Here is a 17,989-nt window from a genome sequence, read left to right as displayed (position 1 = left end):
GGGACCTAGGTTAAGTTCTGAATCAAAAGGAAGAGCACTACCTATTGAATAAACATCCCCGTTCTTTGCAAAAATCAGCTTTCTTTGTGGGAGGTCTTCCATACAACCAAACCAACTCTGCCTACCTTGTGATATTTAATGGGCTCATAATACAAGCTGGTATGTCTGAAGGCTGTCAGACAAATAAAAAAAAGAACAGAACAAGGGCTAGTTGTTATCTAAGCCACAGAGCAATATAATAGTCAGCTGCCTAGGGGATGGTGACCTCAACCTCACAAGCCAACACATTCACAGAAACACCAGAATCTTCTCAGAGGAAACAAAGCAATAATAGAAAAGGCAAGCCCTCCCAGCATCGCTGGCATCTGTTGTAAAGAGGTGCTTTCATTCCACACACACAACTGAAAGAGGATACCAAACGAAAACGAATGGCTTTTAACGACATGATCGTGCAGCTCTAATCTAGGGCATCATAATTTCCTTGTACAGGTCTAGAAGAAATAGCAGTAAGATTTCTGTTTGATAAAATGTTCAAGAGGAAATAATCTCAATGACTAATTAGCAATTAATCTGAGATAGCATAAAAGGAACAGACAACCGTCCACTATAATAGACTGCAAAGAAAGAAACACGCCATGCCAGGAGCTCAGTTACATCAGACTTTAAGAGACAGTATCAACCTGACTATCTACTGCCCACCCTTTTTTATTAAAGCAACAGTTTGATAACATGTCCAAGTGGGAACCCTTGCCCACATCTAAGGGTTTTATATATTAGTCACTATTTTAAAAAAATATTTTTCTTCCATCTATTTGTGTAAAGATCCACACAAATACGGGACAACTGAAATGGTGAAACTTACATATTGTGAGTTTTTGTCAATAGACAGGAAAAGATTCAGAGAAATATATTAAACTTAGGACTAAATACCTGATTTTACACCACCTAAAATAGTTTTTAAATGTATTTTAATGTAATCATGGTAAGATTCAGCAAAAATCAGAACTGAAATGGAAAAGATCAGGGAACACATGCAAGCAATGTTCAAGTTTTTCATTATTTTTGTGCAATTTCTCTTGTATCAATTCACACATCTAAACCGATACATGATTGGGGGTTTGGAATGGGTGCCATATGAAGTGCGATTAGAAAGACTGGAACTTTTTAACTTGGAGAAGGGGGATATGATAGAGTTTGTAAAATTATGGCAGGTATTCAGAAGGTGAATATGGAAAAATTATTTTTACATGTTCCCATAACATAAGGGAACTAGTGATCAAATGAAAATAATAGGTGGTAGGTTTAAAACAAACAATAGGAAGTTTCCCTTTATGCTGTGCATTGTTAACCTGTGGAACTCCTTGCCAGAAGATATTGTAAAAACTAACAAGGTTCAAAAAAGAACTAGATAAATTCATGGAGATTAGGTCCATCAATACTTACTAGCCAAAATGGATAAAAATGATGTCCCTAAGCCCTGTTTATCAGGAGCTGGAACATTTGATTACCTGTTTCTTTTAACTCTCTCAATGGCCACTGTTGGAAGACAGGATATTGGGCTAGATGTACCTTTGGTTTGACCCAGAATGGCCGTTATGTTCACACATCCAAACTGACAGATCGTTTCTCAGTAAATGACAATGTTATATTTTAAACAGAGATGCTAATATATAAATAATCACAGGTTACCAATACTTACATCTGCAGCGACTGTAGTAAAAATCAGCCGTAGACTAACTCATACTGGGTTCTAAATAGTCTCTAAAGATCATGATGTAAATGAATTTGGATTCTGGACTATGCAAAATTGACAGACACAGCAATTTCACACGTACATATTGCCTTTTTCTGAAACTTTTCCAATTCTAATATCTCTTTTGAGATGGGATGACCAGATTTGCATGCAATACTCAAGATGTGGGCATACCATAAATGTTAGGAAAAAATAACCTCACATACAATGATGGGGTGTAAATTAGCAGTTACTACGCAACAAGATGATCTTGGGGTTATTGCGGATAGTCCTCTGAATTCTATTGCACATTGAGCAGATGTTGTCAAAAAAAGCTAACAGAACTTTAGGAGACAGTAGGGAAGGGCTATATAACATGACAGAAAATACCTTAATGCCAATATGTCAATGGTTCTCAACCAGGATCTTTCAGGGGGTACACTAACTCGTCTAGTTATTTGCCTAGTGTTAGAAAAGGCTACAGAAAAAGCATTAACAAAGTTGACAAACTAAAATTTCATATAGACAATGACTTATTTGTCCTGTTCTACATAGATCTGGGATTCTCAGACTTCGGGTGAGTTTGTTTTAATAGGGTCATAGGAGCCAGCATTAAACTTTCAGGGGCCCATGGCAGAAAGCCAAACTCCAAACTCCACCAGATGGGGCTGAACCAAAGTTTGAGTTAAGTGAGATGAAACATGGGGTATGTAAGACACAGACTCCTGAGAAAGAAACAGTAATTTGGAAAGGTTGAGAACTGCTGAGTTATGTAAATAAATGGTATGCCCACATCTGATGTACTTCGTGCAGTTCGGGTCACCTTATCTAAAAACGATACACTAGAACTGGTAAAGGTGAAAAGAAGGGCAGTAAAAATGATTCAGGGTACAGAACAGATTCTATGAGAGGGAAGAATAAAATGACTGGGACTGTTCAGTTTCCAGGAGACAACTAAGGAGGGGTGACAGATAAAACCACAGAAGGCCTGGAGAAAGTCAGTAAATATTATTTACCACTTCAATAACAACTGATGAAACTAACAGCAGGATGTTAGATATAGTTTAATTTAATAATCGTGTAACCTAAATCCTGCTGGAAAGGGATAACAAGTGGAGTTCCTCAAGGGTCTGTTTTGGGACCCGTACTATTCAATATCTTCATCAATGATGTAGATATTGGGATAGAGAGTACGCTTATTAAGTTTGCAGATGATACCAAACTGGGTGGGGTTGCGACTTCTTTGGAGGATAGGGACATAATTCAAAATGACCTTAGCAAGTTAGAGAAATGGTCAGAGGTAAACAGGATGAGGTTTAATAAAGAGAAATGCAAAGTGCTCCACTTAGGAAGGAACAATCAGTTCCATACATACAAGATGGGAAGCGACTGTCTAGGAAGGAGCATGGCGGAAAGGGATCTAGGGGTCATAGTGGACCACAAGTTGAATATGAGTCAACAGTGTGATGCTGTTGCAAAAAAAGCAAATATGATTCTAGGTTGTATCAACAGGTGTGTTGTAAGCAAAACTCGTGAAGTCATTCTGCTGCTCTACTCTGCACTAGTTAGGCCTCAGCTGGAGTACTGTGTCCAGTTCTGGGCGCCACATTTCAAGAAAGATGTGGAGAAATTGGAAAGGGTACAGAGAAGAGCGACAAGAATGATTAAAGGTTTAGAGAACATGACCTATGAAGCCAGGCTTCATGAACTGGGCTTGTTTAGTTTGGAAAAAAGAAGATTAAGGGGGGACATGATAGCGATTTTCAAATATCTAAAAGGGTGTCACAAGGAGGAAGGAGAAAATTTGTTCCTCTTGGTTTCTGAGGACAGGACAAGGAGTAATGGGCTTAAAGTGCAGCAGGGGAGGTTTAGATTGGACATTAGGAAAAAATTCCTAACTGTCAGGGTGGTCAAACATTGGAATAAATTGCCAAGGGAGGTGGTGGAATCTCCCTCTCTGGAGATATTTAAGAACAGGTTAGATAGACATCTGTCAGGGATGGTGTAGACGGAGCTTGGTCCTGCCTTGAGGGCGGGGGGCTCGACTCGATGACCTCTCGAGGTCCCTTCCAGTCCTATGATTCTATGATTCTATGATAACCATACCAAATCTTAGGTGGTTACACAATTATGCAATAGTCCCTGGGGGCAGGAGAAGCAGCCAGTGCACTCCTGGCCTGGCCCCCTGCTATCCTGCGCTGCTACCTGTCATACAGAAGCTGCAGCGTGGGGGAAGGGAAGTAGCCCAACAAAAATGGAGCTCATGGGGAAGGCACCTCTTCCTGAGCACCTGCTCCTGCCTACCCCCCCAGGAAAGTTTGCAAGTCATTGACTACTTGCTTCCCCCCCTTTGCTGACTCTGAGAGGGTAGGGGGACAGGAGCTGTGCCACCTGTGCCCTCTCCACTGCCTCTATCAGAAGCAGCTGGGGGGTGGGGAATAGGGAAAGCTCCTGAGGCTTGCTGTGGGCAGAGGCTGCTTTGGCAGCAATCCATGGTAGCAGGGGTCCCAGCGGGGAGCTGGGCCTCCACCGTAGACAGGTGCTGCTGTTGTTAAGTAGCTCCTGGCCATGGCTGCCACAAACAGGGCCTGGTATCAAAGCAGCCCATTCACAGCGGACAGGGCTGTCTGCAGTGAACAGGGGCTGCTGGACTCAGCGCAAGCCGGGACCAAGCAGTTGCGGGCTCGTGCTAGTCCAGGATGCTTTGCCTCTGTATTTTGAATGGACTAAGAGCCTGGCCATTCTTACTATATTTAAAATGTAGAGCCACAGCATAGATGGCTTCCGGAGCCAGCATGAGCTGAAGTTGCTCAGTCCCGGCTCGAGTCGGCTCCTAGAGCTACCCCCACAGTGGCTCTGCACAGCAGTCCTTATCAACTAATTGTGTAGTCAATACAAATTGTATGGACTACACGATTAGTCAGATAACCGCAATTTGACATCCCGACTTCCCCCTCCACGCTGCCTCTATGCGAGACAGCAAGGCAGGGGGCAGGTGGCTCCACAGATCTGGCACACTCGGAGAGCTGGCTTAAAAGACAACAGAAAGTACTGTGTCACTGAACACATAGTCGACCTGCGAAACCATCAAATGTTGTGGAGCTAAGCATACAATTCTTTTTTAAATCTAGTTAGATAAGTTCATAGAGGATAAGTACAATCAGTGGCTATTAGCCAAGATGACTGGGATGGATCTCCACGTTCAGGATGTCCCAAACCTCCACCTGCCAAAAGCTGAGACTGGACAATAAGGGATGATAGCTTGAAATGACCCTGTTCTTTTCATTCCCTTTAGCATCTGGTACCAGCAACTGTCAGAGACAAGATATGGAGACAAATGGGGCATTGCGCTGACCCAGTATGGCAGTTCTTATGTTTTTAAATAATAACACTGATATTCTCTATTTTATTATTTATCCTTTTCCTAATGTTTCCTAACATATTCTACTGCCACTGTACACTGAGCAGATGTCAGAGAACTATTCAGCATGACTCCAAGATTTCTTTGTTGAATGCTTGCAGTTAATTCAGAACCCATCATTTTGTACATGATTATTTTTCCAATGTGCATTTACCTACATTGAATCCATCTGCCATTTTGCTGGAAAAGTGGTAAGAGGTGTCCTCCTCTCCCTGCTGTAGGGAATGGGTGAAGCACAAGTCTAAGGACGGCTCCACCCAATGCAAAAACTGAATCTGCCAAGCCATACAAGCCTACTTTCTCAGCCCATGAGGGTAGTGCTTACAACTCTAACGGGTCCCTTCCATCTCCTAATACAATGTCATGGAAGCATGTTTCAGAACCATTGTTAGATGAGTGTTCCATATGAAACCGAAGCTTCACCATGTCAATAAAAGGTTTTACTTTTCTCCACCTAAGCAAAATAAGTACAGGTTGAACCTCTCTAATCCAGCACTCTTGGGATCTGACCGGTGCCGAACCAGAGAATTTGCTGGATCACGGAAGTTCAAAATTGTTTAGCAGCATTACCAAAATTTCTTCTTGGAAGAAATTTAAGGGTAACTTTGAGCTAAATAACAGCACAGAACACTGAGAGACAGGACTGGTGGCTGTAAACAAATTTTATTGGACTGCGGGAAACCTGGCCACATCCATAATAAGTAGACATCTAGCTAACAAAAAATCATGCCCGACTATGGATGTTGCCAGACCAGAGATTGCCAAACTAGAGAGGTTCAACCTGTAATTTATCAGCAAGGTATGCAACTTTGGATTTTTCCAATAAATATGACTTCCTTGAATTAAACTGGATCTCTGTTTGGGATCATCTCTGATATTTGGCATATTCACTTGCTTTCTCCAGCCCAGTATTGCTGAATGTTGGGGCAACACATACTTGATCTTTCTCTGCTGTTTATATCCTCTTCAGTGTAAACCCAGCTGCTGTAACTTCAAGTTTATTATCACAGGAATATGATGCATTCTGGTGACAATTTGTATGGTGTTTCTAAGACATTTGTGTAATTTTTAGGCATATTTAAAACTCCAGCACCTTCCCCTTGTACTACTGACACTTTTCTATGTATTTTCCATGCATTCTCTCAGGTTCTGGGTTTTGCAAGGTTTTATATATTATCCAATTCATCTTTCAACAAAAAAGAATAATGTTAACTGAAACTAGAACATTTTCAGAAGATCTCTCTGGCAAGTCTGAAAAACTAAAACTTTGGTTCTCAGCCAATGGAAAGGCTTGGCATTGCTTTGGTCACTGCCAGCTATTAATAATCTTAGCTTGGAATTTTTCTGTAAAAATAGAAAAAAACTGAAGCATCACATTCAAACCACAGAGGCAGAGCTGAGCCTGAATACAGAAAGTGCAGACTAAAATAGGAGATCGTAGAGTAGTTGAGGATTTGTGAGAAAGTGAATTGATTGTTCCTATTGATGACTGGTTATATTCTGTCTGGTGGACAGAAAACCCATCACCATCATTTAGTACACATAATTATTTTAAAAGAGAATCAATGCAGTTCTGGAGTTCCTATTCTAAAGGCAAATGTTTATTGCTATGCTTGAATATAAATGTTACAGTTACAGAATTAAATGGTGCATTTCTTCCCCACAACCATCCATTCTTATGGAAACTGTATAGCTCCACTGAAGAAAGCAAAGGCTTTCCAACTCTGTAATTTAAGCTTTTAAAATGGCTCCCTGCAAACACCAGCTCCTGGGGAGCTGGCTGCCCCCCTCCAGGTGTAACCATGTAACCGCTGAATTTTTTTGTGGATATACGTTTATTTTAATAAAGGCATTTTAACATCCCCATTGAAAAATGCAATGAAAGAACAAATTTACTAGAATTTTCAAGGAAGCTTCCAAGTATTCTAGAATATTCACTCACCATATGCTGTCATGGTCCCAACATAAGGCCCATCAACCACATTTCTATTTTCTTCTGCCAGTGCTTTGATATATCTTTTACTGAGATCCAATATTTGTTCACGAAGCACTGAACTGCTTTCATGCTGAGTTCGCTGTTGAATAGTAAAATGCAGAAGCATCATTCCCCAAATAAAGCCAAAAGTCACCAGAAAAAAACCAAGTTTCTGAGAGGATAGTTTCCATGGAGTAAAGAATGCCATGGCTTCCCAACAAGCTTCACAATCACTGTGCAGGTTCTTAAACCATGAAGCCAAGGAGTGAATACATGGTCCTGGTATATAGCTCACAAAGCAGGAAACAGTCTCATTCTGGCGCATTAGTCAGCATGTTTCCTTCTTTCAGTTCCATCCTGCTGCTGCCAAAACAAAAGAAAAAAAATGTGGTCACCACCATAAACTTGGAGTGTATCTGCAAGTTGTATGTTGTTTGTACTGTAACTTTCACAAAATATGAATAGACAACATACTTTCTTTGTACATTTGTTATATTTATAATCTGAATCAAAGCAAGATCAAACTGGGAAAAGATTTGGAAAGAGAAAAGATTAAACCCAGTGTGGAACTCCTTTGAAAAACTGGACCAAATTCAATTCTTTTAAAAAATTTACGAACTGAATTTCAAGGAAAAGTCATTTCAGTGCAATGGGTGAATGAAGATCTTATCTTTCCAATACAGTGGATTTTAAACAATCCTATCTACCATAATTCTTTTCTCAGGGAACAAGTAATTTTAGCTGGCAGTGACAGCGCTATTCGTTTCCTGCCAGAGCAAGGGCATGTGGCTAGATAGGTGATCAGGAAAGTGGATTCTCTCAAGGGAGAAGGGAAAAAAACATTCTCTATTATTTAAGCAGATTACAAAGTCTCCTTGATTACTTTACAGGTATTCAGAAGATTGGAAGATCTCTTACTGTTCTTGTGCAGCCTCAATACCCTGTGGCACAGAGCGATAGCCTCAAAGAACTCAGTTATTTCATGACTAAGTTCGATGAGTACATTTCTGTGCCACGCTTACAAACGTCAATACATTTCTGACGTGTTATACTACACCTTTTGTGTTTTAAAATGCTCTCACTATTCTTGTTTCAGCGCATGTAATTTCAGTAAAGAGTTAGTTAATGACCATCTAAAAATCTATTAGTGGTTCCATCTTTGTAGAACACATTAAAAAAACACCCAATTATTCTGAAAATATTCATTAATATTAAAGAGCACAAAGAAAGCTCTTTTAGGAATTTGAGGGGTTTTTTTAAGCATAGAACACAGCAAAAGGAAATATACCAAAAGGAAATTAAGTGTAAACTATCATTTAAAAACAAACAGATTTGGTAAAGCTTTATCCTTCAACTTCTATAATGCCATCTGGGAACATTATAAACACAATGATATCTTCCTATTTTATACCTATTTTATATATTTATACAGATAATGTAAAAGTTGTCAGTTTTAACAGAATAGCTAGAGCAGGGGTCGGCAACCTACGTGAGCCAATTTTGAGTGGCACACACAGCGGGAGCTCAGACAGTCCCTTCAACGCACAGTGGAGAGCCTGTCCTGCCGCTGGAGACTTGTGGATGGTGCACAACGGCAACACCATCTCTGGGGCGCAGGAGGGGAGGCTGCAGATTGGGCTGCTGGTGGTGGTGGTGGGCATGTGGGGGCTCAGCTGGGCAAGCTCCTCCGGTGGCTGGGATTTGGGCCACATGGCCACAGCGGCTGCTCCTCCAGCAACTGGGACTGGGGCAGCTGCTCCTCTGGCAACCAAGGATGTAACAGTGTAGTCAATTAACCGATAAGCAAAAGCTTACAGGTTAATGCTGGGGACTACAGGCATTTCCCTTCCTCCTCTCAAACCAGTACATTTTTAGCAGGCTGGCCAGCAGCCTGGCTCAGTTCTGGCTGATGCCGGATCCAGGACCTACCCCCTCTGTGGCTCTTCATTTAAAGTGTATTAGGAGCCGGGTGGGCAGGTAGCCCAGCTCAGTTCCAGTTCACACTGGGTCCAGGAGCTCAGACCACCTCCTCCCCCTCCACCCCCAAAAAGGGGCTGCTGCCACCCCGCACTGCTGCCTGTTTATCAAAGGCAGCAGCACAGGGCAACAAGCAGTCAGCCCACAAGAGGAGCTGGTTTTTAAACTGGCTTCTCTCGCAGACTGGCTCCCTGCCTGGCACTCTGCACTGTTATTGGCCCTGCCCCTGGGGACTATAGAATAGTTGACTAATGGATTAGAATTCATGAGGTTACTCAACTATTCAATTCACCGATATTTAACATCCCTACTGGCAACCCTGGTTGCTCTGGGAGCTGCAGATGGAACCGGGCTGTGGTGCCGGGCCTGCTGGGGCAGCCTCACCATGGCCCCAGTTCCTGTTCTGTGGCAGCCAGATTGCCAAGCTAGCAGAGCTGCATGGCAGATGGCTACTCCAGAGGTGACCAGCCCGCATGGAAGAGAGGGGCTGCTCCGGGGGCTGGGGCTGCTCCAGGGACAGCTAGACCACACTGGGGAGCAGGCACCCCCGAGCTGGCTGTTGGGGGCAGGCTGGAGCTAGGCTGGGGCATGGCAGCTGCAGGGAGGAGGGGGACTCGCTCTGCAGTGCTGTTTTCCTGATTCAGAGGAGAGAGAGTGGGAGTGCGGAGCCAGCTTTCAGCCCCTCTGCAACCTTCACCTGCAAGTCCCGTCCCCGCCACCTCCAACCCCTGTTGCTCAGTCCCAGCCCTGCAGCCTCAGAGCTCCCTGCTCCACTCTCCTCCCTTTCTACCTTGCAGTGCCCCTGGCAAGTAGGCTAAAGACAGTGTCGAAGTCACACGCAGCCACCGGCACCACTACTGCCAGGCTCATGCTAGAGGGTGAGTTCTTGCCCGGGCTGCCTCTCCAGGGCTGGGTGGTGGCAGGGGCGGCTGAGGAGAGAGGAAAACGCATGGGGGAGTGTCCCCCTACCCCTAAGCTGTGTTGGCCCCTGGGTGCCTGGCAGGAAGGTGAGGGCACCATGGACTGGCTCCCCACAGGACCCCGCCCCACAGCAGAGCTGGATATCCCGGGGTCACCCATTCCACTACCTTGTAGCCAGACAGGAACCCCCCTGTAACATCCATCTTTGCTTGCCTGGAAGCATACAGGGCACACAGAGCAGTAAGATCCTTGACAGAAGGCCCGGATATGCAGGCTGCTGTGACCCTGGATGACTGTAAACAGAGATATGCCAATTGCTGACCAAGAGGCTGCAGAGGAGTGCCCTTGACTGAACCCTATATTGATACGAATACACAGCCATCTGCGGGGGGAGAAATCTCTCTCCCAGTAAAGAATGTCCAGTACTCACAATTTAGTTATCTCTCTTGCAAGTGTAAATTAAGTTGAAACTCCCTTGTAAGAACTGGCGTCACAAAGACGGACCAACACAATTTGGCATCTTAGATAAGAAAGACGATATGGGCCCCTATGAGCGTCAATCTACCATCTATCTGCTGGTCGGGTTAGGTGATTGGACTCCCGAGATTGCCCACTTCGTATTCGTCTTTCCTAGGAATTGAGGGACCGGCCCTGGCCTGATACGCTGGAGTTGAGAGGCACAGAAGGGGGTAAAAATTGTACCTGGATGTGGTCCTTTGTCTTAAGTGTACACATAGACTTAGAGCTCTTTAAAGATTAAGCTGTCACTTGGTACCATTATTTCTATTTTCTATCTTTATTTTCTTTGTAACCATTTTTAAGATCTATATTTGCTAGCAGTTAAGAAATAGAGCAATAGCCATTGTAACCATATGATTTATAAGCTTCTTTAATAAACCTGTAACTGTTTAAGCTTTAACCTGACTCCTTCAGTTGCTGTAACAGAACCAAGCACAATTTAAAAGAACTTCAGCCGGTCATAAGGGACAGATATAGGAAGAGCTGGGGCATTTGGATTGTGTCGCTTCCAGAGGACAGATCCGTAGGGGCATCTCTCAGTCTTCCCTAGGTTGCCCGCTGCGAAGGGATCCTGATCCTAGCGGACAAAGACACGGATGTTAAACTCCTCGGGGCGCCCGTCAGTCTCTCCTAGACTGCCCACTGTGACGGGGCCTTGTGTCCCAGCAGTTGAAGACTCGGGTGTAACACACACACACACACACACACACACACACACAGCCCTGACCATCGGCTAACATACCTCCGCATTGTCCATTTTCCTGAGCCTCCTCCCCTGAGGCACCCTAAACCCAGCCTGAGCTGGTGGTCCAGTATCGCAACCCCCCCCATAAGATTAGAGCCAGTGCATGCTTCCTGCAGGGGATGGGAGGGAAGCCCCGAGGTGCCACACTGCATCCATCTTTTGAGGAAGTGTGGGCTGCTCCTTCTTTCTCCAAAGGAAAAGCCAGAGCAAAATACCGAGCAGGAGATCAAGCAGGGCAGACTGTGGAGAGAGCCTCTCCCACACCTTCCAGGAGAGCAGCGTTGCCCAGGGAAGGAAGGTTAAATCTTGGCATGCCACTTCAGAAAGGTTGCTGACCCCTGAACTCCAAAGTTGCCTACTAGCATTGCTGTATGTATGGGCATATAAAAAAATGCATCACAATCCTTGCTTTCGTTAAAATTAAATCATTCCTTAGACTAGAGGAAGAAGGCCGCCTTTGGCCTAGATATAGTGCAAAAAGTCTTGTACATGCACTTTCATTACTGCAATACGATTGGATCAGAGATCATTATGTATCAAAGTGAGTTTTACTGTGTTTATGTTGCTTTAATTCCTGTATTGCTGAAAAGTTCCATGTATAGTTTTACTTGGTTCTCATGCTAGCTTAAGGAAGAGTTAGTGTGAGAAAAATGGAAATTGTACTTGTTTTCACTATAGATAAGGTAGCATACCTTTCAAGTGAACCTTGGTACACTTTTGAAACCCATCCAGAAAGGAAGTAAAGATTGTTTTGCTAGTGTTGTTTTAAGCAACCTAGGTAGGCTAAAACATTTCCTGGTAGTTATACTGGGGAAATTCCATTCTCTCTCATTCTACTCACATGGATTTAAAGTTTTGCCATTCTCTTGTAATATTCAAATGTGAAAATACTGAGCATTCAATAAGTAAAAACAATTTCTTATTGCCTATGTGCTTTGAGGCGGCTGGTGGCTTTAGGAAGCCTCTCTTTATGCACAGTAAAATGAGCTAAATAGAATGGGACTGGTATCACGATATTTTCAGTGAAACCTCAAATCAGAAATTCCTCCTCCTCATTTAACAGAATATGAATTAGTTAACTGTCAAGACATGATTCAAAATCTGTTTTTCCCTCATCATGTCTTCAGTCTTTGAGTGGGATGAGAGGGAATTTCAATGGTAGATGTTCCACATACGTATTTTGTACACTAAGTGATAGGCAAAACAAAAGTTAAAGAAAAAAAGGTCTCTGATTTGGTTCATGTAAATGAGAATTCAGTGACTTTAGATGGGAATGCACCACACAATATAATGGCAAATACTGCATTGGGTACAGAAGCAAATTTCATGTGAAAGCACTTAAATTGTAACTAAGCAGTATTTTCTTCAGATAAGGTGTTAAAAATAGTTGATGGGACAAACAAAGAACATATGAAAAACTGTATGTGAATACACTGATGGAAATAGCCAGGGATTTGTGTTGTGTCTAACAAATAATAAATAAGTAAATAAATAAAATTAAAAAAACCATTTGAAATGCCTCTCCAAGCAAAAATATTTCATCTGAAGAAGTGGGTTGTGCCCATGAAAGCTCATGATATCATCTACATGTTTTGTTAGTCTCTAAGGTACTGCTAGGCTATTTGTTGTTTTTAAAGCAAAAATGGTTAGTAACATCAACCCACTAAAATCAACACAGGTTATGCAAATTTTTCATATTTCGGAAATTATTTTAATTAAAAACAGGTCATGATATTTGCACCACACACAATTCAGGTCAGAATCATCTTTGGCAAATTAAGATAATGTTTTTTGTCTACTGAATTCACTACTCTGATAAGAGAGTGTCAGTTTCTGATATTTCATCAGAAATATCAGAAACTGGTAATCAAAAAAATAACGTAAAAAACCCCCAATCTCTCCAAACTCCCAAAACACTTTTTTTTTTTTTTTTTTTTAGCAGTTTTATGAAGCAAGCAACATCTCGGTCTCCAAAATATAATTAAACACACAGTTGAGAATGACCACCAACTGCATCGCTACCCTGGAGTACAGGCTGCAGCCCAGGCGGTGGTGGAGCGCTATCTGGGCTGCCTGCTCCTGGCAGTGCGACCGGAAACATAGCTGCCCAGGAGGGTAAGCCTGGCTAGGGCTACGTCAGCCCAGGCAGCGGCGAGGCCGTAATATCCTGGGCTGACTGCCTGGGTGGCGATGGCAGCATAACTGGGGCTGCCTGCCCCCTGACAGCAGGGCTGGGGCTGCAGCAGCCTGGGAGAGGGAAGCCAGTCCGGTTCGGTCCGTGCCAGTCCAACAGTAGCAGCATGGCTGGTCACATGCCACACAGCAGATAGCGGAGCTGAGGCTGGCCTGCAGATAGCCTGGCTGGACCGAAGGAACCAGCAGCGGGGAGGGGCAACAGACTGAAGGGCAGGCGTCAGAGGACCTCCAGTTTTCCGGCAAATTCCCTCATCCGGGACTGGTCAGGTGCCGGACCACGGAGGTTCAACATGTATTTGGTAAAAAGACCCCCATCCCTCTGTTTAGACTAAGCATATGTCTGTACCATGCATGCTAGAGGCAGAGCTTCAGCTACATCATGATAGCACTATAGCATAGAATCTGATTCTTCTTACTACAAGGAAAGGTTTTTTTTCCATTGTACATAATCACCTCCCCAAGCAGCAGTAGCTAAGTTGATGGAAGAATTCTTCCATCAGCTTAGCCATGTTCACACTGGAGGTTATGTTGACTTTCCTATAGTGCTGCATAGTGTAAATTTTCATCCTCCAACCAATGTAGCTACATCAATCTAAATTTTAAGACACAACCATGGCTAAATTATTCAGGGCAAGGACTCTTCTATAAAGTGCACTACAAATGTATGGAGCTATTTCAAAGCTAAATAATAAATGACCTACTTTACTCAGCATTCTAAGCCATCTGACATCTATGGAAGCCTTCAAAGCTACAAAGAGTACATCTACACAGCAAAGGCTGTGCACTAGTTACCTGAGCAAGAACGAACAACGACAGCAATTATGACAATGCAGCACAAATAGTGCAAGCACAGCACACATCTCACCTAAGGACCAAACATTGCTACTGTTACCCATTCTAACTAGGTTCAAGTTACCTAGGGTAGGCTAGCACATGAGTTTTTGCTGTGTTGATACACCTTCAAGTAGCAGTAAGATCTGTAGATCCGGATCAATTCAGTACTCATATTGAAAAATACATTCTAATTTGCATTCTAATTTAAATTCCTTGCTCTCAAATAAGCAAGATTAGAAAAATCCATTGCTGCACTCTGATGCAGAGAGGGATAGAAAAAACACCCCAACCCTTTTTTACTTCCAGCCAAACATTTTAATAAATAATTCTGCATTGAAACCAAGGCTAACCTAATATTTATTCACTTCAGGTTTCATGCCTCCCTATTTATATTAAGCTTCGTTTCTTTTTAAATAAAATCTATATCACACAGTCTGAAATATGTATCCAGATTTTTTTAATACTGTGAATTGAATTAGAACTATTGTGTCATCTTTAACTCACAGCTTTGCATCCAAGTAACAACACATCTATGGTCTTCTATTAGATCAGACTAATATGTGTGATCGTTCATCATCTGTTGTAATGGTCAAGCAGAAGGGGCTGTTGTGATCTGTTAAACAATACTGAGATAAGATTTAACAGACAAAGTATGTACTTCCTGTACTCCTGCAATAGCATCACAGAAATCTTATTAAAAATTGAAAACAATTATTATAGAAGGCTAGGAGTAGCAGATTAATCACAGTTTAACTCAGGCATGGGCAACAGTTTTTGATAGGGGGCCACTCCAAGATTTTGATAAGTGGTCGAGGGCTGCATTTTTCTGTGGAGGGCACGCAGGGACTAAGACAGAGGTTAGGAGCAGAGGGGAGCTCAGGGTAGGGGACTGGTACAGGAGAGAGTGTGGGGGTCTGAGAGGGAATTTGGGTGAAGGAGGGGGTTGTGACCTGTGGCAGGAGATTAAGGTGCAGGGTCTAGTAGGGGGTATCGGTGCAAGAGAAGATGCTGGCCTGGGGAAGGGTGTAGGCAAGGGTTCGAGGTCGGGGAGAAGGGGATAGAGGGTTTGGGTTGTGACCTGGGGCAGTGGATTGGAGTGCAGGGTAGAGGGGGCATATGGGTGCAGGAGAGGATTCTGGCTTGAGTAAAGATTTAGGAGAGGGTGCAGGGTCTGGGACTGAATTGGAGGATGATGGGATGAAGTGGGGTGCCACAGGCAGGCTTGGGCCAGGAGGTGTTTACCTAAGCCACTCCCAGCCAGCAGCACTCCCAGGCAGGCTCCCCCTGCCAGCAGCCCCAAAGTGCTGGTTGGCTGTGCAAGTGGCTCTCTGGGCTGTAGGGAGAGAGTAGGGAGGGAGAGGCTGTCCCCACCCCCAACAAAATCTCTCAGTCCCCATTGGTCGGTTTCCAGCCAATAGGAGTTGAGAGATTTTGCTGGGGGTGGAAGGAACAGCCTGAAGCCTCTCCCTCCCCTCCATGTACTGCAGAGAGCCACAGGAAGAAGCTAGCTGCTTTGAGGAGAGCTGCTCCCTGTCACAGGGTGGGTATGAGCTGGAGCTAAAGGCTTGTCAGGCCGGATTTAGGCTGCAGGCCAAATTTTGCCCACCACTGGTTTAACTCATGCAATTAACAAAAATATTAATTGTGATTAATTACAATTTTAATCTCTCTGTTAAATAGAATACCAATTAAATATTTTGGACGTTTTTCTACATTTTAAAATATATTTATTTTTGTCAATACAGAATATAAAGTATACAGTGCTCACTTTATTACAAAAATTTGCATAGTAAAAACGATAAAAAGAAATAGTATTGTGCAATTCACCTCATACAAGTATTGTAGTAAAATCTCTTTATTTTGAAAGTGTAACATAAAAAAGTAGAATTTTATCATATAACTGAATTCAAACCCAAAACAATGTAAAACTGTACAGCCTATAAGACTACTAAGTCCTACTTCTTGTTCAGTCAATCATTCAAAGAAGTTTGTTTACTTGTACAGGAGATAATGCTGCCCATTTACAGCATCACCTAAACAATGACATAAAGGTATTCACATGATAATATTGTAGCTGATATTGCAAGATATTTACATGCCAGATGCCACAAAGACTCACATCTCCCTCCCTGTTTTAATCTCCATTCCAGAGGAGATGCATCCATGCTGATGATGAGTACTGCTGGATAATGATCTAAAGCAGTACAGACCAATGTATGTTCATTTTCGTCACATGTCGCAGGCAGAAAGTTAATTTCCTGTTCTGGTGGTTCGGGTCCTGCAGTTTCCGCATCAGAGTATTGCTTGTTTAAGATTTCTAAAAAACATGCTCCACACCTCATCCTGTTCAGATTCTTAAAAGTTGGGTCGAATACTCTAGGAATTTTAGAACTCTCACGTTAGTGCCTTTTGATTTGTCAAATCTGCAGTGAAAATGTTCTTAAAATGAACATGTGGTGGGTCATCATCCAAGACTATAACATAAAATATAAGGCAGAATGCTGGTAAAACAGGGCAAGCGACGTACAATTATTAAATCACTAATATAATTAGTGCATTTTTTTTAAACGAGTGGCATGCTTCCATGCTGATGACCTCTAAAATGGTGGCCGAAGCATAAAGGGGAATACGAATGTTTAGCATAACTGGCACGTGAATACCATGTGGCCAGCTCCAAACTGCCATGCAAATGCCTGGTCTCACTTTCAGGTGACATTATAAACAAGAAGCAGTCAGCATTATCTCCTGCAAATATGGACACATTTGTCTGCTCGAGAAATCGGCTGAACAAGAAGTAGGACTGAAGGCTCTAAAGTCATACATTCTTTTACTCTTGTACATAATTCTATATTTAGAAGGTCATCTTTCATGATAAAGAGATTCCATTACAGTATTTGTATTAGGTGAATTGAAAAATACCATTTCTTTTGTTTTGTACAGTGCAAATGTTTGTAATCAAAATAAAGTTAACACTGTGTTCTCTGTTGTAAATTAAATCAACATTTAAAAATGTGGAAAACACCCAAAAATATTTAAATAAACAGCATTCTATTATCATTTCACAGCTTGATCAATCACGATTAATTTTTTAAATCACTGTAATAGAAAAAGGTCACAATTATAGGATAGTATTGCTTCAGTGTCTCAAATCAAGGTAAGATACAGTAATACTATCATCTTCATAAACCAAGCCTGATCCCCGATGTGCAGTGAGTTCCCTTTTTAACTTGTATCTTGTAAACCTTATTTGAAACATTAGCTTTTCATCAGTGATGGACTTATAATTATTGAGTGCTGGAAAGCAGCATACTTACCACATAGCGCTCATAACTAACCACATCTATCTTCTCAAAATGACAGATTTAGGGCCTCTGTGCAAATATTTTCCAGAATATAAGCTCTTTTTTAAAAGAAGAAAATGCTACAATTATCTGTTTGTATGGTTTCCACAATATGCAGCAATATTGTGTTATGGTACTTGCAGTCCAACAGACTAAAACCACCACCAACTCCACTCAGATGCACAGACTGCTAAGACAAACTGAATTATGATAATTTAAACAGGAACTCTATCAAAAGCATTCCAAATACACCAGGCACTCATACAGTAAAACTCCAGTGAGTGGAAAAGAGATGCCAGGACTCATGCTCTATGCAGCAGGCACTAGA

The 17,989-nt window shown here is 42.5% G+C and overlaps 1 protein-coding gene across 4 annotated transcripts in view; it reads right to left on the bottom strand.

The window, feature by feature from the left end:
* Positions 1–17,989, bottom strand: part of MGAT5 (alpha-1,6-mannosylglycoprotein 6-beta-N-acetylglucosaminyltransferase) — a 269,340-nt gene that overhangs the window by 157,741 nt on the left and 93,610 nt on the right. For all 4 annotated transcript variants that reach the window (XM_075933279.2, XM_075933275.2, XM_075933276.2 and 1 more), the window contains one exon: positions 7,096–7,491. In XM_075933279.2, coding sequence (XP_075789394.1) covers positions 7,096–7,453 — 358 coding nt within the window. In that variant the 5' untranslated portion in view covers positions 7,454–7,491. The remainder of the gene's footprint in view (positions 1–7,095; positions 7,492–17,989) is intronic.

The sequence above is a fragment of the Pelodiscus sinensis genome, chromosome 7, assembly GCF_052426305.1.
Source record: "Pelodiscus sinensis isolate ZL-2025 chromosome 7, ASM5242630v1, whole genome shotgun sequence".
Taxonomy (NCBI): domain Eukaryota; kingdom Metazoa; phylum Chordata; order Testudines; family Trionychidae; genus Pelodiscus; species Pelodiscus sinensis.
Note: the sequence above shows the minus strand (reverse complement) of the source record. Positions and strands in the feature narration are given on the sequence as shown.